Source organism: Lynx rufus, unplaced genomic scaffold (genome assembly GCF_022079265.1).
Source record: "Lynx rufus isolate CCGP_SWC_20201006 ecotype Redwood Valley unplaced genomic scaffold, mLynRuf1.p SCAF_15, whole genome shotgun sequence".
Classification (NCBI taxonomy): domain Eukaryota; kingdom Metazoa; phylum Chordata; class Mammalia; order Carnivora; family Felidae; genus Lynx; species Lynx rufus.
The window spans coordinates 20,922,572-20,947,498 of record NW_025814829.1 but is presented as its reverse complement, the minus strand read 5'-3'; the positions used below and the strand labels follow the sequence as shown (position 1 = coordinate 20,947,498).

General features: G+C 39.4%; 1 protein-coding gene across 4 annotated transcripts in view; it reads left to right on the top strand.

Annotated features, from left to right (window-relative positions):
* MDM4 (MDM4 regulator of p53) overlaps nt 1-24,927 on the top strand; it is a 38,069-nt gene that overhangs the window by 4,527 nt on the left and 8,615 nt on the right. For 3 of the 4 annotated variants that reach the window (XM_047076633.1, XM_047076635.1, XM_047076634.1), the window contains exons 2-7: nt 10,859-10,971; nt 12,448-12,522; nt 17,723-17,856; nt 18,931-18,986; nt 22,798-22,865; nt 23,596-23,695. In XM_047076633.1, coding sequence (XP_046932589.1) covers nt 10,894-10,971; nt 12,448-12,522; nt 17,723-17,856; nt 18,931-18,986; nt 22,798-22,865; nt 23,596-23,695 — 511 coding nt within the window. In that variant the 5' untranslated portion in view covers nt 10,859-10,893. The remainder of the gene's footprint in view (nt 1-10,858; nt 10,972-12,447; nt 12,523-17,722; nt 17,857-18,930; nt 18,987-22,797; nt 22,866-23,595; nt 23,696-24,927) is intronic. The other variant, XR_006961556.1, reaches the window with a different exon arrangement.

The window sequence follows — 24,927 nt, the reverse complement described above, 5'->3', positions numbered from 1 at the left end:
GGGGCTAGGTTCTGTATTTATCTTTAGAGCAATAGCAAGCTATGGAGCAGGGCTTGGCACTGTAGGATTGGTTTTGTTTAATTTTTTTTTTTTTCTTTAATCCTTCTAGCTGTAGTGTGGAGTTTGGTTTGAAGGCGGTTAGACCAGTTAAGAATCTATTTCAGTGATGCATGCGAAAAATAACACTTTTTTGTTTGGGGAAATGGTCATGTAGATGAAAAGAAGGGTGGTTTTGAAAGATTTAGAAGTTAAAATTGATCAGGTTTCATGATGTGAGAACAGGGGAAGAGGGAGACAAAATGACTTCTGACTTTCTGGTTTGAGTAACTGAATGTAACTACTAACTGGTAGCATAGTGGAAAAGGATAAACTTTAGACTTGGGCAAGTTATTTGACTTCTTTAAGGCCGAGTTTTCTCATGTAAGGAGCAGGTAACAATACCTAACCCTGCTGTAATCAAAAGAGATTCCAAGGGGTGCCTTGGTGGCTCATTCGGATAAGTGTCCGACTTCAGCCTAGGTCATGATCTCACCATTCCTGAGTTTGAGCCCCACGTTGGGGTCTGTGCTGATAGCTCAGAGCCTGGAGCCTGTTTAGGATTCTGTGTGTGTCTCTGTCTCTGCCCCTCCTCCACTTGCACTCTGTCTCTCTGTCTCTCTCAAAAATAAATAGACATTTAAAAAAAAAAAAAAGATTCCAAGTGGGAAAGGGACAAGATCTTGCTTTGGATTCAGAGCTTGTCATTTGACTCCATTTCTCACACACGCCTTGAACAGTGCCTTTGCTGGTGTTTTCTTTCCCATTCTTTCCACTATTCTGCCATTTTAAAATCCTTCCACTCCTGTCTCCATCCCCTCTCAGTCCTCCTTTGCCTTGCAATCAAAAGTACTGTGTCCTACACTTAACTTCCATGGGCCTTAAAGCAATGCCTTTTTTATGGCACAACACTTTTTACCGGGTGTTAAAGCAAAGTAGGAAAGGCTTATTGAAGCTTAAATTCTTCAGACCTGTCAAGTGGTTAATTCTTGTTCCTACCAAGATGCTGAACTAGCATGACTCCTGGCTCCCTCCCAAAATCATCCGTATAGGAACTGTAATAGGAAAATGCCGTGAAAAATAAATGCATGAGGTAGGCTGTTTTGAACTTGGGTGTGTGTGCATAGATGGGACAGTGTTTCATCTGGGACAGGAGTCAGCCAGGTATGGCTGTAAGAGAATAAAACCATGGGGGAAGGGAACTGCTGGAATACTACTCTAGTTTCTCCCCTGCCTCATTACCTTGGAGTTAACCTTTTTCTACGCTTGTGACTCGGAGCTCTAGTCCAGCTTTCCTCAAGAGTGAATTAGGGCATTTCAGAAGCATATACTTGTGTGAAGTTGATGAAAAACAGGAGATGACTGACTTTAGACTGTCACTTCTCTGTCCCTTACCTTCTTAAGCCTTAGGTCTCCCGAATCCTATCCTAATACTGCTTCTCCTTGGAGAACAGAGGGTAAGTCTTTGATCTGGGTAGTGATGGCATGGGGTGGAGAGTGACTGTGGTTTCCTGGTGTTTGGGACTTTCTACTTTAGTAGTAGTTCTTCTTCTTTTAAAGGTTTTATTTTTAAGTTATCTGTATACCCAACGTGGGGCTCAAATTTATAACTCCCATATCAAGAGCTGCACGCTCTACCAACTGAGCCAGGCAGACACCCCTAGTACTTATTTTCTACCTTACTCCAGCTTACTGCAGCCCTTGTGGGCTGGAATCTGGCCTTGCCCCATATTCTTTGCCTGTCAGGGTATCTGCTATCCTCTAGGGAAAAATAAACAAAGACAGTTGAAAAGCACAGGTATTTCAAGAGAATAATGTATAAGTTTCATTGGAACAAGCAATAGAACAGATGGACCAAGAGTTTAAAGCTAGACTGGTAATTATTCTAAAAGAAATAGGGAAGATCTTAACTTGAAACATGAATAAGCAGGGGCGCCTGGGTGGCGCAGTCGGTTAAGCGTCCGACTTCAGCCAGGTCACGATCTCGCGGTCCGTGAGTTCGAGCCCCGCGTCAGGCTCTGGGCTGATGGCTCAGAGCCTGGAGCCTGTTTCCGATTCTGTGTCTCCCTCTCTCTCTGCCCCTCCCCCGTTCATGCTCTGTCTCTCTCTGTCTCTCTCTGTCCCAAAAATAAATAAACGTTGAAAAAAAAAAAATTAAAAAAAAAAAAAAAAGAAACATGAATAAGCAGGGACTGAGAGAAGCAAGGGGAAATAGTAGAGTTGAAAAATGCAGTGGTTCAAATAACAGAATGGATACAGTTAATGAATTACAACTCCAGGTTGAGAAAATCTTCCAGAACAAAAGAAGGAAAGGACAAAAAAGAAAATATAAAAGAAAAACTAAAAGGTAAGGAAAGTAGATGTAGAGGTACTCACATCTAAATAATAGAGATTTTTAAAAAATTTTTATTTTTTTAGTTTTTTAAAGATTTTTTTTTAATTTTTTTAACATTTATTTATTTATTTAAAAAAAAATTTTTTTTTTCAACGTTTATTTTTGGGACAGAGAGAGACAGAGCATGAACGGGGGAGTGGCAGAGAGAGAGGGAGACACAGAATCGGAAACAGGCTCCAGGCTCTGAGCCATCAGCCCAGAGCCTGACGCGGGGCTCGAACTCATGAACCGCGAGATCGTGACCTGAGCTGAAGTCGGTCGCTTAACCGACTGCGCCACCCAGGCGCCCCAACATTTATTTATTTTTGAGACAGAGAGCATGAACAGGGGAGGGTCAGAGAAAGAGGGAGACACAGAATCTGCAACAGGCTCCAGGCTCTGAGCTGTCAGCACAGAGCCCGGCGCGGGGCTTGAACCCACGGACCGCGAGATCATGACCTGAGCCGAAGTCGGACGCTTAACCGAGTGAGCCACCCAGGCACCCCCTAATTTTTTAAAGATTTTATTTTTTTATTAAAAAATTTTTTTAATGTTTATTTTTGAGAGAGAAAGAGTGAGTGAGTGGGGGAGGGGCAGAGAGAGAGAGACAGAGAATCTGAAGCAGGCTCCAGGCTCTGAGCTGTTAGCACAGAGCCGATGTGGGGCTGGAGCTCAGGGACCACGCGATCATGACCTGAACAGAAGTCGGACGCTTAAGTGACTGAGCCACCCAGGCGCCCTTAAAGATTTTATTTTTAAGTAATACATCCAACATGCGGCTCAAATTTACAACCCTGATATCAGGAGTTGCATGCTCCACCAACCGAACCAGCCAGGTGCCCCTAAATAGTAGGAATCTTAAATAAAAATGAAAAGGAAGGGGCACCTGGCTTGGCTCAGTTGGAGGAGCATTTGACTGTAGATCTGGGGGTCATGAGTTCAAGCCCCACGTTGGGCATGGAGCCTACTTAAAAAAAAAAAAAATGGAAAGGGAGGACATCCTTGAAGAAATAGTGGGAAAAATAGTTTTCTTTTAGAATTCAAAACAAAAAGATGAATCCTCAGAGGGAAAGTTTCCTTAGAAGGCTGAAGATGAGAGATCAGGAAAAATTTGCTTCTAGTATCATTGTAATGAAATTTAGAAGTAACAAAGCAAAAGAAGCCTCAGAGAGAAAGAACAGATTACTACAAGGAACAAGAATTGAAACCAGTTTTGAACAGCATTACTAAATACAGGAAAACAAAAAAGTTTGCGGAGTTTTAAAGAGAAACTTAGAATCTTTTTTTTTTCAAATTTTTTTAGCGTTTATTTATTTTTGAGAGAAAGACAGAGCATGATGGGGAGAGGGACCGAGAGAGAGGGAGACACACAGTTGGAAGCAGGCTTCAGGTTCCAAGCTGTCAGCACAGAGCCCAATGTGGGGTTCAAACTCACGAACCGTGAGATCATGACCTGAACTGAAGTTGGACACTCAACCGACTGAGCCACCCAGGCGCCCCGAGAGAACTTAGAATCTTATACCCAACCACATTCATTTAAATAGGAGGGGAATGATAAAAATATTCTCAGGTGTATGAAGTCTTGGAAGCCTTGCCATACAAAGACCCATATTGAACATAGTTCTGGATGAAGTACTGAGAGATTCAAATCTGAGAAATGTTACAAGAAGATATATGAAGTAAAGGTGATTATAGTTCTTTGATATTTATTGTAAGGGCTAAGGCAAAAAAAGAAGAGAAAAATACATCTATTCCAGAATTTAAAGTCCAGATGGTATCATGCTAAAGTTCTTGTCTTACTAGCAGGGAGATGGAGAGAGAATTTTTAAGAAAGGTAACATATTAGAAAGAAGCATAGGAAGAGTAGACCAAACGAATGCTAAGTCAAGGTGGTAGGAACAGATCCATATATATATTAATTACAGTGAATGGACTAAATTTACTAGTTAAAGGTAAAAACTGACAAGGTGGATTAACCCTCCCGGCCCGACCCAAAGTCCAGATACATGCTTTTTACAAGGGACACCCCAAAGGTTTAATGGCATTTAAAGATGGAAAGAAAAAGATTGAGAAAATACATACCTGGAAACCTAAAAGGAAGCTGGCATGACCTTACTAATGTTAGGTAAAATATACTTTAGGACAGTGTGTTAATTGGGGTGGAAAGAATTACTACATAACGATAATCATTATATAATGGCAGTATAGTGACAATAATATAATGACAGTTCACCAAGAATATACAGCAATTTAAAGCATGCATGCCTCTGATTAAAAGTCTTTAAAATAGATGATGCAGAATTGGTAGAACTCACACTGGGATAAATGGACAAATCCACCATTATAGTAGATTTTATTACATCTCTCTTAATTGTAGGTCAGGCTGACAAATTAGATGTGTAAGATTGTAAAAAGTCGACAGGCTTAACCTAACGAACATGGAGTTTTGCAAGCATATTTTATACAATGGTCACCAACTAGACCAGGTGAAAGTCTTAAAAATTTCAAAGAACTGGGGTGCCTGGGTGGTTTAGTCCGTTGAGTGTCTAACTTCAGCTCAGGTCATGATCTCACAGTTTGTGAGATTGAGCCCTGTGTCAGGCTCTGCCCTGACAGCTCAGAGCCTGGAGGCTGCTTCGGATTCTATGTCTCCCTCTTTCCCTGCCTCTCCCCTCCTTGTGCTCTGTCTCTGTCAAAAATAAATTAAAAAAGAAAAAAATTTTCGAAGAATAAGTTTTACAGAGAGGATGATATTGCCCTACAGTGCTTTTAAATTAGGAGTTCAAAAACATAAATTTCGAAAAATCACTGCATAGGCATAGCTATAAAGCTCATGGATTTATAAAATTATGGAAATTTAAAAATATACATGAGTGATAATGAAAACTTCATATAGCAAAATCTGTGGGCTGAATTAAAAATTGTGCTAGGGTGGGAGGGGGAAGGAATTTTAGCCTTAAGTATTCAAATTATAAGAGAAGGGGTAAGCTAAATGTCTTAAGAAATCAGGAAATGACCAACAATAAATTTTTAAAAGTAGAAGAGGTAGTAAAGATATAATATCATTAATATAAAGGAAGATGCATTTGTATACAGATAGAGAATACCATCAATTATGTGCCAATAATTTTGAAAACTTAGACAAATGCAAGAAGAAATAACAAGCTTGAAAAATCTAATATTTATTAAAATGGTTGGGGGTGCCTGAGTGGCTCAGTCTGTTGAGCATCCAGCTCTTGATTTCGGCTCAGGTCATGAACCCAGGTTCGTGGGATCGAGTCCCTCATTGGGCTCTGGGCTGAGCATGGAGCCTGCATAAGAGTCTCTCCCTCTCTGCCCCTTCCCTGGCTCATGCATGTGCATGTGCTGTCTCAAAATAAAGTGATTAAAAATCTTCCCACAAAGAAAACACTGAGTTTTATGTTTCAAAGGTGAATTCTACCAGTCTTTCAAGGACCAGACCATCTCAATTTTGTGGAGTTTTTTTCCCTGGCAATAGAAAACTAGGGACTATTCAATTTATTCTAGTAGGCCTGCTAGCCCTGATAACCAAACTAGACAAAGACATGGCTGGAAAATTGCAGACCCATTTCACTCCTTAACATAGACTTTACAACTTAAACAAAATAGCAGTAGTGTACAAAATGCAATAGTGTACCAATAGTGTGCAAAAAAATAATACCCCCAAACCAAGTGTGGTTTATCTCAGGTGTGTAAGGATTTACTTTGGTTTTAATTTTTTTAATGTTTATTTTCTGAGAGAGAGAAAGACTGAGTGCAAGCAGTGGGGGGACAGAGAGATGGGGAGACACAGAATGTGAAGCAGGCTCCAGGCTCTGAGCTGTCAGAGCAGAGCCCGACGTGGGACTCGAACTCCATGAACCGTGAGATCATGACCTGAGCCGAAGTCAGGCAGCAAACCGACTGAGCCACCCAGGCACCCTCTAAGGATTTAATACTAGAAAGTCCCTAAATGAAGTTCCAGAGTCATCACATTAATAGATTAAAAGAAAAAAAAAATTATGATCATTTCAATAGCTACAGAAACAATATTTTACAAATCACTTTTCCGTGATATATTTTTGTTAATGAGGAAGGAAAGGAACTCTTCTAAACTGATAAAGAGTAGCTGTTAAAAAACAAACATGATATAGGGAAACATTAGAAGCACTTCCTTTAAAATCCGAGACAGGGGCGCTTGGGTGGCGCAGTCGGTTAAGCGTCCGACTTCAGCCAGGTCACGATCTCGCGGTCCGTGAGTTCGAGCCCCGCGTCAGGCTCTGGGCTGATGGCTCAGAGCCTGGAGCTTGCTTCCGATTCTGTGTCTGCCTCTCTCTCTGCCCCTCCCCCGTTCATGCTCTGTCTCTCTCTGTCCCAAAAATAAATAAACGTTGAAAAAAAATAAAATAAAATAAAATCCGAGACAAAGATGCCCATTATCATTAATGTGTATTTAACATTGTATTGACAGTCCTAAGCAGAAGACAGAAGAAATTAGGAGCACAAGAATTGGAAAGGAGGGAATAAGATTTTATTATCTGCAGATGATATAACATTTACATAGAAAACAGAAACTTCTACAAATTATTAGAAAAAATTATGTAAAGAAAGGTAATTATGTAAACTTATATGTAAATTTTATCCAAGTGACTGGATAAAAGATTAATGAAAGTCATTTGTATTTCTGTATATATGCAAAAACTACTAAAAATCATAAATAGAAAGCATCACAGTAATATCAAAATCTGCTTTAGAAATTCTAACACAAATATGTTAGATCTTTTTTTTTTTTTTTAATTTTTTTTTAACGTTTATTTATTTTTGAGACAGGGAGAGACAGAGCATGAACGGGGGAGGGTCAGAGAGAGAGGGAGACACAGAATCTGAAACAGGCTTCAGGCTCCGAGCTGGCAGCACAGAGCCCGACGCGGGGCTTGAACTCACGGACCGTGAGATCATGACCTGAGCCGAAGTCGGACACTTAACCGACTGAGCCACCCAGGCTCCCCGACAAATATGTTAGATCTTTAAAGGGAAACACAATTTTACTAAAAGTAATTAAATAACTAATAGAGAAATATATGATGTTAATGATTGGAAAACAATTTGATCTGTATATTAAATGTAGTTTCATTCAGAATCCCAACAGGGATTTTGATGGAACTTGATAAGTTGATACTAATCACATGTACATGATTCCATATGAATATGGAAGAGTTAAGGGGGCAGGGATGCAAACTGGTGCAGCCACTGTGGCATAGAGAATGGAAGTTCCTGAAAAAGTTAAAAATAGAATTATCCTCTGATCCAGTAATTGCATTACTGGGTGTTTACCCCCGAAATACAAAAACATTAATTCAAAGGGATACATGCTCCCCTATGTTTATTGCAGCATTATCTACAATTGCCAAATTATGGAAGCAGCCCAGGTATCCATCAATAGATGAGTGGGTAAAGAAGATTGGTATTTATACACAATATATTGGAATGTTATTCAGCTATAAAGAAGGGAAATCTTGCTATTTGCAACAACATGGATGGAGCTAGAGAGTATAATGCTAAGCGAAATAAGTCAGAGAAAGTCAAATACCATATGCTTTCACCAATGTGGAATTTGAGAAACAAAACAAGCGTAGGGAAAAAAAGAGACTAAGAAACAGAGTCTTGTAGAGAAACTATAAAACTGATGGTTACCAGAGCAGAGGTGGGTGGGGGGGTGGTGGGTGAAATAGGTGATGGGGATTAAGGAGTACACTTACCATGATGAGCACTGAGTAATGTATAGAATTGTTGAATCAGTGTATTGTACACATGAAACTAATAGAACACTGTATATTAACTATACTAGAATTTACATTGAAAACTCAAAAAGGTAGAGCGCCAAGAATATCTGGTCACTTCTGAAAAAGAATAGGGAGGAGGTGGAGTGGGAAAAAAACAGGGAGAAGACTTGATTAACCGGATAGACTCATTGTAAGATAGGAATTAAAACAGTGTTAAATAAGCACTAGAAAGATTGATCATTGGGAATGTGAGGGATGAGAAGATTGATAAATGGAATAGAGAACTCGTAAACATCCATTTTGTAAAATTCTGTATATTGAGGTCTAATGGGCAAAAAATTACTGTGTGGGGACTTCAGAACTCTTTTGAGTTGAAATCTTGACTCTAGTAGTTCACTAAATTGTGTTATCTTGTGTTATCTCTTGCCTTAGATGTAAAACAAAGGCAATAATATTGTGTATGTCAGAGGATTATTAAGTGGGTTAATGTATGTGTCTGGTATAGAGTAAGCTCTGTGTGAGTCTGCCATTTGTTTTGATTATCTAAACCACAACTTAGTTAAAACAACAGCCATTTTATTTATTCTGTGGTCTGAGTTGAATGGTTCTTCACTTGTCTGCCTGCAGCTGTAGTCAGGTGACAGCTGGTGCTGGAATGTCCCATGATATGTGGTGCTTTGGAGGGAATGGCTGGAAGGCTGGGCTCAAATGGACAATTGACTCTCCACTTGGTCCTTTTGTGTGATCTCCAGTAGAGGAGTCAGATTTTAGAGGCCTCCAAAAGCACAAAAAATGAAGCTGCGAGGCTTGGAATTGGCACATTATCTCACTTCCGCTGTATTGTTTTGATTGATGTGGTTTATTGGGGACCATTTTTGGAGACCATCCACATTGTTACTATTTTTTTCTTTTAAGATTTTAGTTTTATGTGTAGACCCATCATGGGGCTCGAACTTAAAACCCCAAGATCAAAAGTTGGGTGCTCCACCAACTGAGCCAGCCCCCACGCTCCCTTCCACACTGTTATTGATATCTGTATACATCATGTTGCTTTACAGTGTGTATAATTGTCAGTTTAGGCACCAAGGATTTATTAATGAACAAATACAAAAACTTGCTCCTTATGTTTTACATGATAAGTGCTTAAAATGTATAGTGACCAGGACAGTAAAGAAAAATAAGGCAGGGAAGGAGATAGGGAATACTGGGGGTTGGGAGTTGTGGTTTTAAAAATGGGTAGTCATGGAAGGCTTCCCTGGTAAACTGACATTTGAGCAGACGAAAGGAGGAGATTAGGAGCTAGTGGGGCAAGGGTGGAAGCAAGAAAACTGGAGGGTAGTGCAGTTGAGAGGTAGGTCATTTGGATTAGTGCAGTGATAATGGAAGTGGTGAGAAATGGTTAGATTTTGGATATATTTTGAAGATACAGCTTTATAATTTATTTATGAACTGGGTGTGGAGTGAAAGAAAAAGGAATCAAGGATGGCTTGGAGGTCATTGACCTGAGCAACTGAAAGGATAGAGTTGCCATTTGCTGAAATGGAGAAAGCTACAAGGACTGGCAGGTTTTGGAGAGATCAGGATTGGTGTTTTATGTATATGGTTTGAAATGCTAATTAAAAGCTAGCTGCTTTAAAATTGTAAATTATGCTTCTATCCTGTCTGACTTCCCATTCTGTTGCAAGGGAAGCAGATGGGGGAGGGAGGAATTCATATTTTATTGCAGTTAGTAAGTGTTCTTGTTCTCAGAAGATTGAGGAATCTTGTTGGTTTTAGCCAGAGTATTTGTCCTTTTTTCCAGTCCCCTTTCACCCTTCCCCTGATGTGACTTGTTACTGATAAATGTCACTGATCGTTTATCACCTTTTTACTAAAAAAAGACCTGAAGATAAACAAGTTTGTTTAAAAGTTTATTTTTCCTTATAGCTTTTTCTTTTTTCTTTTTTTAAGGAGAGATGGTAGAAAGTGACAATTTTAACTAAACCTTACTCTCTCTTTCTCCAATTCATGCTGTATCTTTCCGTGATGATATATGTCCACCTTGGCTTAACCCATTTTGTAGGTATTTAGTTGCTATGCTCTTTGGGTTTGGCACATGTTAAAAGCTGCTTTAACTGATGCTGAGTATTTTGATTCTCACTGTCCTGTGGTTCCTTGCCAAGACATGTTTCAACATGTTGTAAAGGTTTTTCTTGATGTGCTCTTGGCATCTTAAATCTATTACTTAATCTTGGTAATTCCCCCAGCTCCACAACTGTTGTCTTCCAGGGGGTGCTCTTGAGCACTGTCCAAAGAGAGGAGGAGTTACTGAAACTCTGATATGCATTGGGGAGGTGATGATTGTAAATTTGACTTTCAGCTAAAACAGTTTACTCATTATCATCACTGTGGGGGTTGGAGCATGCCTAAACCTGTTTCAGGCTTCACCGGAGGGAAGCATAGATGGTTCTTACTCTTAATTAGACTCTTCAGTTGTTTGCAGGATCTGAACTTAGGAAGTGATCAGAAGGGTATCAAGAACCTCATTATGGATATATTGCATTTCTGTAGGGCGCTCTGATACACGTGTCTTTTTCCTTCTGCTGGCTGCTATTTTGTAAATCTTAAAAGAGAAAATTTTCTCCTTTAGAAGAGGTTTCATCATGTTTTTTTTTTCCCCTTTTAGATTTATCAACACACTGCAATTTCTTCACTGCCAAAATGACATCATTTTCCACCTCTGCCCAGTGTTCAACTTCTGACAGTGCTTGCAGGATCTCTGCAGAACAAACCAATCAGGTAAATCATATTTAAGCCATTTCTAGTTTTCAAAAATCTGAATTGGGGCATGTAGGTGACTTTACTGACTGAAGGATTTTATGTAGAGCAGAAAGGGTTATTTTTTAAAATGTCTTATTAGGGAAACTAGTGAATGGTATCAGTGTTCAAAATTCGAATTGATTATTGATTAAGTAAATGTATAGAGGTTACAGATTGTTCAAAATATGGTACCTTTTGAAAATTACTGTGTTTTACGGTACGGGTGGCCAGTGGAGAATTTGGGGCCAGGATATATGTTTGGTTTCTGTTTCTCTCACTTCATTTTAACCGGTCTGTTTTCTTTAAAAATCAATTTTAAATTGCAACTAAAATATTGCAAATGTATTCTTATAAAATATTCAGTTTTCTAATGTATTTATCTATAAAGTATTTATCTGTAGGGACTCCTTGACCATGTCATCCCTTCTTCCCCCAAAGTCCCTTCCCTCTGAGATAACACTTCGGTGTGTCTTGTTCCAGATCTTTTCCTCTAACATATAAAAAGACTTAATTTTGTGTTTTATTTTCATAAATATTGCACAATATGTAGTATTATGTACCTCAGTACATGATAAAGGTGGAATTTGGGTTTGATGGGGGAAGATGTGGCTTATGTAGTAAATGGTTTCAATGTAATTGTCCATCTCTGGAAGGAAACAAATGAAGACCTCAAACTTTGTGCAAAAACAAATCCCAGATAGATAAAAATTAAACGTAAAAAGTAAAATAATATTGGAAGAAAATTTAGGAAATGCGTGTGAAACTTTAGGATGACGGAGACCTTCAGTAAAACAAAACCAAAGAGGTGGTGAGAGGACGAGAGAGACAAATTTGACCATAAAAGTTTTAAAATAAAATTGTGTGGCTGAAGATAGACTCTGCAGTCAGTCAAGGGATGTCAGAGTCACTGTCCCTTATATGTGTATACCACATCTTGTTTGTCTGTTCACCTGTCCTATCTGTTCACCTGTGAACACTGGTGTGCAAATACTTGTTTGAGTCTTGCTCTCAGTTCTGGGTTCGTGTGTAGCAGTGGAACTGCTGGGTCATATGGTAATTCAGCGTTTCATTTTTTGAGGACCTGCCAGACTGTTTTCCACAGCAGCTGAGCCATTTTACATTCTCACCAGCAGGTGCACAGTGGTTCCAGTTTTTCCACATCCTTGCCAATGTGGAAGGCGGTTTTTTCCCTTTTTTCTTTTTCTTATGGCTGTGCTAGTAGGTGTGAATGTCCTGTCTTTTGAAAATGTGATTTTTCAGGAAGGTAACAAGTAGTAGTCTGATTAGCTGCAGTTACTTTATATATTGGAAGGTTGTATGTGATTAGATGATAAGTATTTCTACCAGAGTTTGTAAACAAACAAAAAAATATTTAAGGAGGTTCTCTTATTCCTTAGGGTTTCAGAAACCAATTTAATTGAAATGTAAATAGCAGGTTTATTTTGTTTCTGTCAGGTACGACCAAAACTGCCACTTTTGAAGATTTTGCAGGCAGCAGGTGCACAAGGTGAAATGTTCACTGTTAAAGAGGTAAGCCATCAAAGAAAATTCTCAGTTGTAAGAACAGCTAAGAAGTAGAAGCTGACGAATATATAGTTCTGAAATCAGGCCTAAGAAAGCAAATTCTACTTCTGAGGTGCTAGAGAGGCAACTTTTTCTTTATATTAAAGATCATCGAGCTAAATTGAATTTCATTATTTCCTTTAAATTTCCTTTTGAAAAAAAATTTTTTTCAACGTTTTTTATTTATTTTTGGGACAGAGAGAGACAGAGCATGAACGGGGGAGGGGCAGAGAGAGAGGGAGACACAGAATCGGAAACAGGCTCCAGGCTCTGAGCCATCAGCCCAGAGCCTGACGCGGGGCTCGAACTCACGGACCGCGAGATCGTGACCTGGCTGAAGTCGGACGCTCAACTGACTGTGCCACCCAGGCGCCCCTAAATTTCCTTTTGAAGTGTGTTGTCAGCCAAACCTAAAATTAACCATGAATTCATTGATCTCAGAGTTAAAATGCAAAGCGTGTACAAGATTTAAAAAATGACACTGTCTATGATTTATAGGATATACTGACAGGCAGGAATTAAATGCAGTAGTTTTCCATTATAAATGTGTCAGATACTCTTCTGAGCACTGTGAGTTACTTTAAACACTTATGCATTTAAATAACTTATTTAGCATCTAAAGGTTTTTTTTTTTTCTTAAGAAAAACAAATTGAATTCCTTAAGTGGAAAAACTCAATATTAAAATGTTAATCTCTTTGAACTGCTTACATTTAGTAGGGTAAAAATCTAACCTTTTCTAATTGGAGGAAACAAAACTATCAAGCTTTTTTTTGACTTTTTTGAAAAGCTTAAGACCTACTAGCAACACTGCATTCCTGAGCTATTACAGTTTTCTTTTTTTTTTTATTTTTTTATTTTATTTTATTTTTTTTTTTTAATTTTTTTTTTCAACGTTTTTTATTTATTTTTGGGACAGAGAGAGACAGAGCATGAACGGGGGAGGGGCAGAGAGAGAGGGAGACACAGCATCGGAAACAGGCTCCAGGCTCCGAGCCATCAGCCCAGAGCCTGACGCGGGGCTCGAACTCACGGAGCGCGAGATCGTGACCTGGCTGAAGTCGGACGCTTAACCGACTGCGCCACCCAGGCGCCCCTCTTTTTTTTTTTTTTTAAATTTTTTAATGTTTATTTAGTTTTGAGAGAGAGTGTGGGCGGGGGAGGGGCAGAGAGAGAGAGAGAAAGAGAGAGAGAGAGAGAGAGGGAAACACAAGAATCCGAAGCAGGCTTTAAGCTCTGAGCTGTCAGCACAGAGCCTGACTTGGGGCTCAAACTCATGAGCTGTGAGATCTTGACCTGAGCCATAGTTGGACACGCAGCTGACTGAGCCACCCAGGCACCCCTCCTGAGTTGTTGGATCTTTCAAGGAAACAAATTGGAAGCATTTTTTTTTTTCTAGAATACTCATATTTCCTGAGCTGTTCGATCTTTCAAGGAAATAAATTAGAAGCATTTTTTTTCTACAATACCTACATTTCCTTTATCATTTTAAATTTAAGTGCATCATCTTAAATTGTATCTGTAGAGTTCTCTAAGTTTTTTTTTTCCAAACTATTACTGAAGTATGGATTTTTATATCAATAAAGTTATAATAAATTATGCTATCTCCTTTAATAACATGGCAGAATTTGCCTGGGTTAAGAATAAATTAAGTACATATTGGTCAGAGAATGTTTTACTGGGGAAAGTTGGACAGAGTCAGTTTACATGAAGCTCTCTATTACGAATCTTGATCCTCTCTGGTGCATAAAGAATTTCTTAATTTTTTATTTTATTATTTATTATACTTTTTAGAGAGAGCATGAGCGGGAAGAGGGGCAGAGGGAGAGAGAGAGAGAATCTTAAGCAGGCTGCACGCTCAGGGTGGAGCCCCACATGGGGCTCAGTCCTACTACCTTGGGATCATGACCTGAGCCAAAATTAAGAGTTGGATGCTCAACCGATTGAGCCATGCAGGTGCCCCCACCAATTTTTTTTTTTAATTTTAATGTTATTATTTTAAAGTTTATTTATTTATTTTGAGGATTGGGAGGAGTAGAGAGAGAGGGAGAATCCTAAGCAGGCTTCTCACTGTCAGTGAAGAGCTCCATGTGGGGCTTGAATTCATGAACCATGACAAGCTGAGCTGAAGTGAGATGATTTATCAACTGAGCCACCCAGGCGCCCCTCTAATTTTTTATGTTTAAGTATTGGTTCTCAGTATGTGTGCATTGAGGCAATATGGTATAGTGAGAGTAGTAATCATGTACACATTTATTTTTAATTTTTATTTTATTATTTTTATTTATTTATTTTTAAATTTTTTTAATGTTTATTTATTTTTGAGACAGAGACAGAGCATGAACAAGGGAGCGTCAGAGAGAGAGGAAGACACAGAATCTGAAACGGGCTCCAGACTCTGAGCTGTCAGCACAGAGCCCGACACGGGGCTCGAACTCAGGGACTGCGAGCTCATGACCTGAGCCAAGGTCGGACGCTTAACCGACTGAGCCACCCAGGCGCCCCTAATTTTTATTTTATTTTAAAGAAATGTTTATTTTGAGAAAGAGAAAGAGATCGTGAGTGGGGGAGGGGCAGAGAGACAATTCCTAGTAGGCTCCACATTGATGGCATGGAGCCTGATACAGGGCTTGAAGTCACACGTCATGAGATCATGACCTGAGCCAAAATCAAGAGTCGGATGCATAACCTGAACTGTCCAGGTGTGCCCCAGAAATTTACTTGTTAAAAAAAAAAAAAATCCACATGCTGGCATTGTCCAGAAAAATGTAACAGGTTTATTTATAATTATTGTGAAGTTGAACTGCTAAGACGTGTTCACTAAAACATTTTGACTTGCATTAATGCTTTGGGTCCCACATTTGTATTAAAAATTCGCACACAAGGGGCGCCTGGGTGGCTCAGTCGGTTGGGCGTCCGACTTTGGCTCAGGTCGCGATCTCACTGTCCGTGGGTTCGAGCCCCACGTCGGGCTCTGTGCTGACTGCTCAGAGCCTGGAGCCCGTTTCAGATTCTGTGTCTCCCTCTCTCTCTGCCCCTCCCCTGTTCATGCTCTGTCTCTCTCTGTCTCAAAAATAAATAAATGTTAAAAAAAAAAATTAAAAAAAAAATTCGCACACAAATGAAAATGGAAAAGCTGCCAATACCCAATTTCTGTACCCTGTTTTTCCACTCACAATCATATACTTAGGTACCTTTTGACCCCATGGAAAAAAAATAGTTTTTTTAAAGAATGAAATAGTTTCCATCATAGTGGATTCTTAAGCACATTCTCCATGTGTGTGGTGTGCTAGCTGGATGTCTTTTGGCATAATTGTTACATGTTTGGCATGGACAGCACACAGGTTGGTCTTCAAAAAGGCCCACCGAGGCTCTGTAGCTCAGGGGTTAGAGCACTGGTCTCGCAAAAAGGCCCACCGATAGGCTTCACTCACTTGCCTCCTGCAAAGCACCCATAACTGCACGCTGGAAACACAGATCTGTTTTGAAGTCCTGAGCAGTTTCTCACACCAGATGCCGGAAAGGAAGTTTGCAAATCACAAGTTCTGTGGAGTTTCACGGAGCGCCACAGTAGCAGAGCTGTAATGGTGAGGTTTCTTCACTCCTCCAGTAGTGGGCGCGCTCTCACCAGGGGCTTTTGTAGTCAGTGGCTTCCTCGGTGCTATACCACCCGTCGATTTGGGAGCAGTCTGCTTTAGGCAAGCCATGATATAGCGAATTTCTTACTTACCCCCCCTCCTTCTTCAGCTGGGGCCCGGGAGCTGGAGGTGGCGGTGGTGCGGCGGGAGCTGCAAACATTTAATTACGTACTCATGTAGAGTAGTGTTGTAGAAGATCTTATTTTGCATACTTACAGTGGATTTCTTTTTTACAAGTTGGACAGGCTAAATATAAAATTTTCTCCTTTTTCTTCCAGTAGGTGCTCTTCCCCATCTTATTTCCCCCTAGATATTTGGTTAGGTATGACAGCACCATTAACACTGGGACAGAATGTTGCTTGGGATGGAGGGGAACCTGGGAACATTTTTGTACCAATAGTGGGAACAGGGTTGGAAAAATCTTCTGTGAAGATACCTAATAATTCCTGAGAAGTTGGGGCCTAAAAATAAAAATAGCTGCTTTGGCCTGTTTGTGATAACAAATTCTTATTGTCATTAAGGGAATTTAATTAAGCAGTTTAAAAAAATTTACCTAGAGGAAACATTATGAAAAAAATAGATAACTTAAAAATTTTGAATCGTGAACTTGTCTGAGTTCCTTCCATTGTTGTGAACTTTGAAAAAAGCCAGATAGGCTAAACTTTTATTGATAAACACTAGATTTTATGTTTTATGCACTTATGGCTTATTAACCCTTGTACTTCATTTGCCAAAAACAAGTGAACATGCATCAAAAACCTCTTGTAGTTATGGGTCTCTGGACTTGGAAAATACTTTTATGACTCAGGCACATTTAATGTTTATTACTTCTAATGATAGAACAGACGTCTTTATCTGGATTGGTGAAAAAATTTTTAAGGGGATGGGGTGCCTGGGTGACTCGGTCAGTTGGGTGTCCAGCTCTTGGTTTTGGCTCAGGTCATGATCTCAAGTTCATGAGTTTGGGTCCCCCATCGGACTCCACACTGCTGGTGTGGAGCCTGCTTGGGATTCTCTCTCTCTCTCTCTCTCTCTCTCTCTCTCTCAAAATGAAAAGAAAAAAATTTTAAGGAAATACTAGGAAAATTCACTTTTTATCATTGTCAAACCCTACATTTCTAAAAAGTAAGAGTTTGGGAGCACCTGGGTGGCTCAGTCAGTTAAGCGTCTGACTCTGGATTTCAGCTCAGGTCGTGATCTCACAGTTCAGTTTGTGAGATCGAGCCCTTGTTGGGGTTCTGTGGAACTGACAGCATGGAGCCTGCTTGGGATTCTCTCTCTCCCTAATGTTCTGTCTCTCTCAAAAGTAAATAAACTTAAAAAAAAGTAAGTCTGTTAACGTCCAGCATGAGAATAAGTGGATGAGCCTGGTGGTTGAGGACAGCTCTCTTGTTGTAGGACTCCTTTCTCGAGCATGACAGTCATGTTCATAAATGTTTCCTCTTTCTCTAGCAAACTATCTTCTCATAATGAATTTGTGTCTTTTGGAGCAGCTGCACAGACTTCTTCGTGCTTTTTTATCACCATGTAGGTCATGCACTATCTAGGCCAGTACATAATGGTGAAGCAGCTTTATGACCAGCAGGAGCAGCATATGGTGTATTGTGGTGGAGATCTTCTGGGAGAACTGCTAGGACGTCAGAGCTTCTCCGTGAAAGATCCGAGGTAGGGAGAGCGAAGGTTGGTTTATCTTTTTGGGGGCTTCTGTCTAACCACTCAGTCTCCATAGGTTATTAATGGTTATCTTTTTTTTTTTTAGTCAACCAATATTTAAGGGTCTGTGTATGTCAGGTAGCCTGTGAAGCACTGAGAACAAGTCAGTGAGCACGCAGTCTCAGATTCTATGGCACTTAAAGGGTAGTTAGACAGTAGATGCGCTTCCCCATCTTAATCAGACAATCACACCAGCACAAGGTAAAATTATACCGTGGGTAAGTGTTACAGAAAAGAGGTACATGCAGCTGTGTTGGGGGTGGGATTCAGGGTCTTAGGAGTCAAGGGAATGCTCCTTGAGGAAGTGGTTTGAACTGAGAGCTGAAAGAGAACTAAGGAGTGAGGGGCCTGAAGGAGAGTGTTGAAGGAGAGCTTCTGTCAGATTGCACGTCGTGTGCAAAGGCCTGGGTGGGAGGAGCTTCACGTGGCTAGGTTAGGATTCTGTGAAGCCATTGTAGAGAGAGGAAAGTGAGCTGGTGAGGGAAATGCAGTGTTGCCGGGCAGCTCGACGTTGATGATGGGCCTCAAGAATCTCGGTAGAGGTCCTCTGACCTGTTGTGTGACTTTCTCCAGCTGCATGGGGTGTAAATGGTTGTTACAGAGTCAAAAGCTAATAGGTAATTGGGAAGCCAGTTGTTCTCTTTGGATAGCTTTGTGATCACTGTTTCTTCTGAGCTCATTTTGTCTTATATTGGTAAGACTCCCTTCCACCCCTTCCCCAATTAAAATTGTAAAAATTTCTAGAAGGAAGGAATGGTCTCTAAAGGAAATCTTGGGCTGTTAGCTAATTAAATAAAATGTAAATTAATTAGTTTTTTAATGAGGGCAAAGTAACAAAAGAGCTTGGGCATTAACATTCTTGACTTTTAAATGATTACAAACAAATCTATCCTGGGGGGAAAAAATATCTGCCTTTTTGTGTGTTACAGAGAAAGTTGGAAGATCACATATCAGATAGACACATAACATCTAAATTGGAAAACCATGGGGTTATTAATTTTTTTTTTTTTTTTGTCTCTCTGACAGCCCTCTCTATGATATGCTAAGAAAGAATCTTGTCACTTTAGCCACTGCCACTACAGGTATGTCACATCATATTTCTTCAGTGTGTGTCACAGCTTTGAGCTCAAGGGGGCAAATGATGGGAAAACGAGGATCGAGGTGGAAATGAAATGCTGTGTTGGCATGATCGAGAGGGATTCCTGTCACACAGAATGTTATTAGTATGTTAATTTTTCATTGTGAAAAATTTCAAATATACTGAAAATAGATTAGTATGATGCCTACCTCTTAGTAATTGTTAACGTTTTGCCACATTTGCTTCACCTGGACATGCTTTTTTTTTTTTTTTTTTAATTTAATTTTTTTTCATCTGGACATACTGTAAAAATCTCTAATTTTTACTGTCCAGTAGCCAGTGTATGTATAGTTACCCCCAGTTATCTCCGAAGTATCTTTCACATTTGGCTTGTTCAGATCAAGATCCAGACAAAGTCCACACATTGCGGTTGGTTGAAACACCCCTAAGTGTCTTTGTAAAACAATCCTCCTGTTATTTTTATGTCATTTATTTGTTGAAGAAATGGCTCATTTGTCCTGTAGAATTTCCCACATTCTAGAGGTTGCACATTGTATCCTTGTGATGTTGTTAAACGTCTTCTATTTTCATTAAACTAGTAATGCTTGAATAGTTTCAAGTTTAAATTTTTTGCTGAGAACATTTCACGGGTGGTGCTTTGTACATCTGTTGCATCACATCCGGGTCATGTAAGGTCTGCTTGTCCCTCTTTCCGTGATGTTCAGGTTCTGTGGGCTCACGTGGTGTTACCCTGACCCATCTGTTATAAAGGTCCCCCGAGACCCTTTCACCTAATGGTTTTAGCTTTCTGGTGTATGAATGCCAATTTGCCTAACCCTTTGCTTGATTCTGTATCTTTTAAATACTGCCCTTTGAGTTTAAGTTAGTAGGTGTGTGCAGGAAACTGGCTGCTTTGGGGTCTGATGTTTGGTGTGTTAGAGATAAGTGAATCAGCTGTACATAACTGAAATGTAACCCGATTTCCCTTGCTTGTTGCCAAATGATGACACTTTTTTTTTCTCCATTCCTATGTGAAGCCCCTTCATGAGCTTCAAATCAGATTTTGGGTAACATTGACCTTTGAAGAAAGCCCAAGTTTGTAATTCTTTTATTTATTTATAATTTTTAAAAAATGTTTATTTATTTTTGAGGTAGAGAGAGACAGAGCGCGAGTAGGGGAGGGGCAGAGAGAGAGGGAGACAGAATCTGAAGCAGGCTCCAGGCTCTGAGCTGTCAGCACAGAGCCTGACCTGGGGCTTGAACTCACAGACTGTGAGATCATGACTTGAGCTGAAGTCAGACACTTAACCAACTGAGCCACCCAGGCATCCCTAGTTTCTTTTAGATTGGTTATCTTTCAGTAGTTCACTGAAATAAATACTGTAGTTGAAAAGAATCTGTTTCTAATAAAGATTTATGATTTAAAGTGAGAGCAGAGAGACTTTGCTTTCATATTGAAATGTGATTTTGAACTTACATTGAATTTTGGAGCCTGTTGACTTCATTGAGCAATTTGCCCACTTTGCCCACTTCACCCAGCTGTAAATTTCTGTTGCGAGGAAAGGCCTTGTAAATAATATAGTGCTTTATTGAAATTCAGTCACTTGTGATACGGTAGGGCTTTTCTGGGATATTCACTGCAGACTTGAAATACACAGAGGATTTTATATTTGCTGATCTACTCTTTCGGTGGAATTTGTTTTCTGATTGATCTGTTCTCTGAATATCTAGAGTGGGTGTGATTCTCACTTTTTCTCTCTCTTTCTTGCACTTTCTCTGCAGCATGTGTGTGTATTAAGCTCTCTGCAACATGCTGTGTATTAAGATGAAAATTTCTGTAACAGACATTTCAGATGATCCTCACAACAAGGCTGTGAGGAAGGTCTGGAGATGAAGAAACTGAGGGGTTTTTTTGTTTTGTTTTGTTTTTTGTTTTTTTTTTTTTTTTTAGAATGAGTGCTTTGTCCAAGATTAGTTGTCACTGACAGTTGGTAGAACAGATATTTCTGACTGGCCAGTTCTTGTTCTTTTCATCGTGCCACACACACGCGTTGGTGTCATATAGAATTTGCCCGTTAGTTTTTCTTAACACATTTTTCCTGTGAACATTAAATCTTTAAAACATTTTGTTTGTTCTTAAACGTGTGAACCTTGAAATAACTTCAGTTACGGAAAGGTAGTAAAAGTATTATAAAGAGTTCCAGATATTCTTTACTCAGATTATCCAGATGGTAACATCATATGTAACCACAGTATAATGTTCAAAACCAGAAAATTGCACCAAAGTAATTTTGATTGATTGCTCTGACTTGCCCTTGCATTCGTGCTTGTGGCTGGTCAGCTCTGTTGATCTTCATAAATTGAGTTACATGTGTTATATTTAAAAGGGCAAATGAGAAAAGTGCTTTCCATGTACACCTTTGCAAGTGAGTTAAACCTTTTATTTTGATGGTTGCGAAATGCCATTAAAGTAAAGGTGGGTCTTTATGAATCATTTCTCCAAATCTCCACGTGTATACCAGTAAAATGAAATACGTGACAAACTTTGCACTTATTTTAAAATTCCTTTGTACTTTGTAGTTTTCCCAGATAATTTCTTTTTGCTTCTAAATGTTTTAGCCTAAGTAAGGTAGTAAGGTTTTAGAACTACAAATGACAGTAATCAGATTGCTTTATTAAAGAAATGCTTCATCTGCATTGTCTGATAACTGATCTTTGAAAACCACTCTGGTCAGAAAGTGCTGTCTCAAACTTCTCAGTATCTCCATTTACCTATAAAATGATTGTAGAAATAATGCTGTTTATAATTACAGTTTTGAAATTGCTTGCTTTGTGCAAAACAATTGAATCATCAGACCATTGTAGGATCTGTATTCTTTTCTTTTCCCTGGCAGTCTTTATTATGTGAGGACGAGGTTTTCCGTAAGTGTCCTATCTCTGGACCTGATAGTAGCTAATGAGCCCAACCCTTGGTGGACTTATTTGGGAACCAAGGGTTACATATAACCTCACAAAATGAGAGTTCTAGGTTATTCAGTTCTCTACAGCTTGTTTTCCTGTTGGCTATGTTTTCATCTTCTGTTCTGCTTGAAAAATTTCCAAGTCCTTGAAGTACATTTCTCTCAGACTTAGAATGTTTCTCAGGTTACTGTTTTCTTTGCTATTTATTGCCTTTGAGAAAAACTTTATCTGCTTCCTCTTCCTTCTTAGGAAATGTTGATAGTAACTGGGGAAAATAAAACTTGTTAATTAAAAAAACTCTATATTCAGGTGGTGGGAATTTAAACCATGAAGTCATCATACACACTTAGAATGTAAGTTTACACGAGGTGCTATTGTGTACAAAGCAAATGGGGCAAAGTCCAGATTTGCAGATTTCATAACCCTGTATAACTTTAACAGTTGAAAACAAAAATTAAAGCCAGACTTTCTGTTTGTTTGTTAGTTTACAAGTTAGGCACATTTGCTAATAAGCACCTTTGGGAAGGTATGGTAAAAATACTCTCCGTTATTTTTTGGTTGGAATCACTTTCATATTAAAATTTGAACCCTTACTGTGAACATTTTTTAGGTATTTTTCCTTTTCTCCCAGATTACATTTTGGTAACGTATCTTGAATATAGCCTGTCTTGGTCTTTGCCATTTTTATCAGTTTTGATTTTTCCCTTTTGGATGAGAGCCTTGTCCAGCCAACATGGAGAAGTACATCGTTAGGGACTAAACCTGGCTCCAGGGTTGTTTGCTGAGGTCCTTTTTATGTGGAAAGAATGGTTATTACCAGGGAAGGTTTTCCTTTTGTTTTACTTGCTATCCAGATGCTGCTCAGACTCTCGCTCTCGCACAGGATCACAGTATGGATATTCCAAGTCAAGACCAACTGAAGGTAAAATCACCACACGGTGACTTCTTTTGTTGTACAGAGTGGCCCCTTCTCTGTACCTGTGGATCTTGGACTCCCAAGACCTTTCCCTGAATGTGGTAAGAATTTAATAAGAAAGGTTCTTGGGAGTTCACAGACCAGGGACAGAGTGAACCTTCTCTGTTCTGCCTATAACAGAGTTCCAGTCTCTGCATCTTTCTTTGGGATGTAGCACTTCTGATCTTCAGTTCCTCCAGTTGGATTTTCTTTGGGGTTTTTGTGTGTGCCTGTATGTGTGATGGTGTATGTACATAGGTGTTTGAGAAAACTGCTTTATTCGATTTTAACAGGCTTGCGGCAGTTAAATTCATGTCAGGCCGTTCTTAAAGCTTCCCCAGACCTGGGAGAATGTTATGATCATCTTGGTATATGCTGAGGGTTTCACATGTTTTCTGAACGATGCCTAATTTTGTAGTCTAGAGGCTTTATAGCGATAGCCTGTTTTTAACAGTCGGTTTGGACCTTTTGTGCAGAGATTTTTTTTCCCCCAGTTTTGGGGTTCTCCTAGTTCTGCTCACAGTGGGTTGAGGAGAGGTGTTGCCTTTATTTGATGACTGTTGTGAACTCCAGAGATCTCTTTCTTGTGCGTAACCCATTGTGCCGCACACTAACTGGTGAGCCAAAGTGGAACTGCTACATCCCCTGGTCTCAGTCATTTTTACTGCACTAATACACCTCTTTCCCTTTTTTCCAGCAAAGTTCAGAAGAAGGTTCCAGTTCTAGGAAAAGAATGGAAGAAGGCAATATACCTACACTGCCTACCTCACAACATAAATGCAGAAATTCTAGAGAAGGTAAGTTTTGGGTTAAGGCTATATACACTTATTTTTTTCTCTTTTTCATTTTTTTTTCTTTTGTTGATGACTTCTAGAAATGGCATTTATTCATATTAAGCACTGGCTGTAATTGGGACCATTATATAAGCAACTCAAAATATAATGTACTTTCTTTGCATATGAAGTAGGAGGGGCATATGTCATACTTCTGTTTCTCATTCTTTTCTGAAAACGTTTTCTTTCCCCCAGTGACCATTATTAACTTGGAAGAGGATGGTAGTGCTCCTTTAGCAACCCGTGATTTCTGGGCTGGAGCCAGTCCCTTCCTTTGGCTAGTGTGCTAATAGAAGATAGGTACACATTTATCAGTTTGCTGCCTGGCGAGTCAGCTGCCTTGGCCTTTTAAATCCTGTCACACCTGTATATGTTCAGTCTGGTTACAATTTTTATTTTTATTTGTCTGCTTGAGGCAGAGGCTAATTTTCATAGAGTTTTAAAGTTTGCAAAGATATGTACTTAGTATGTTAGAGCCGAGAATGAGGCATCGGAAGTCTAGTAGTTCCTTTGCCCTTGGATGGTAGTCCTCAGCTCTTTGCCATCCATACTGGATATGCTATGGTCAAGTTAAACGAGTTAGTCGATATTTTGGAAGTTTCCCCCGTGCCCTGCTTTATAAAATATGTCCTAACATTTTTTCTACAAAGGTGTATATTGTCATAAATTACTCAGAGGTGTTTCATGGTCCGATAGTTTCTAGTCTTAGGCACTTGGCTCACACTTGGAGCAGTGGCAGGTTAGACCTCCAGCAACCTCCAGAGAGTGATGCTGCTGAAATTGTTTTCGTTGTTTAAAATGGAAACAGTTTATCATGCAACTGAATTTTGGGCTGCCTGTTCACCTTGGAGCTTATTCTGTTCTGAATGGTATTAAATGTGTATTTTTTTCTATAACTGCAGGTCCTTGCTTATTTGCTACTCAGAAAGCTATTTGAAATATAAGAATAGCCAATTCAAGAGATTATATGTTGTTTGTAATGTAAACTTTGAGAATAAATAGCTTAGTATCTTCAGGAAAGTAGATAGAAAGGACAGACTTTTTATACGTGGAAAGTATATTTCTGTTCTCTTTACAAGAAGTTATAGAGCTTAAATAGATGAGAATAATTTTAATATGGTGCCATCTCAGGAATTTGGATTTTGATAATTCTAGTAATGAATAAGTAAAAAGTTGAACTTTCTCCTGAACTTAAT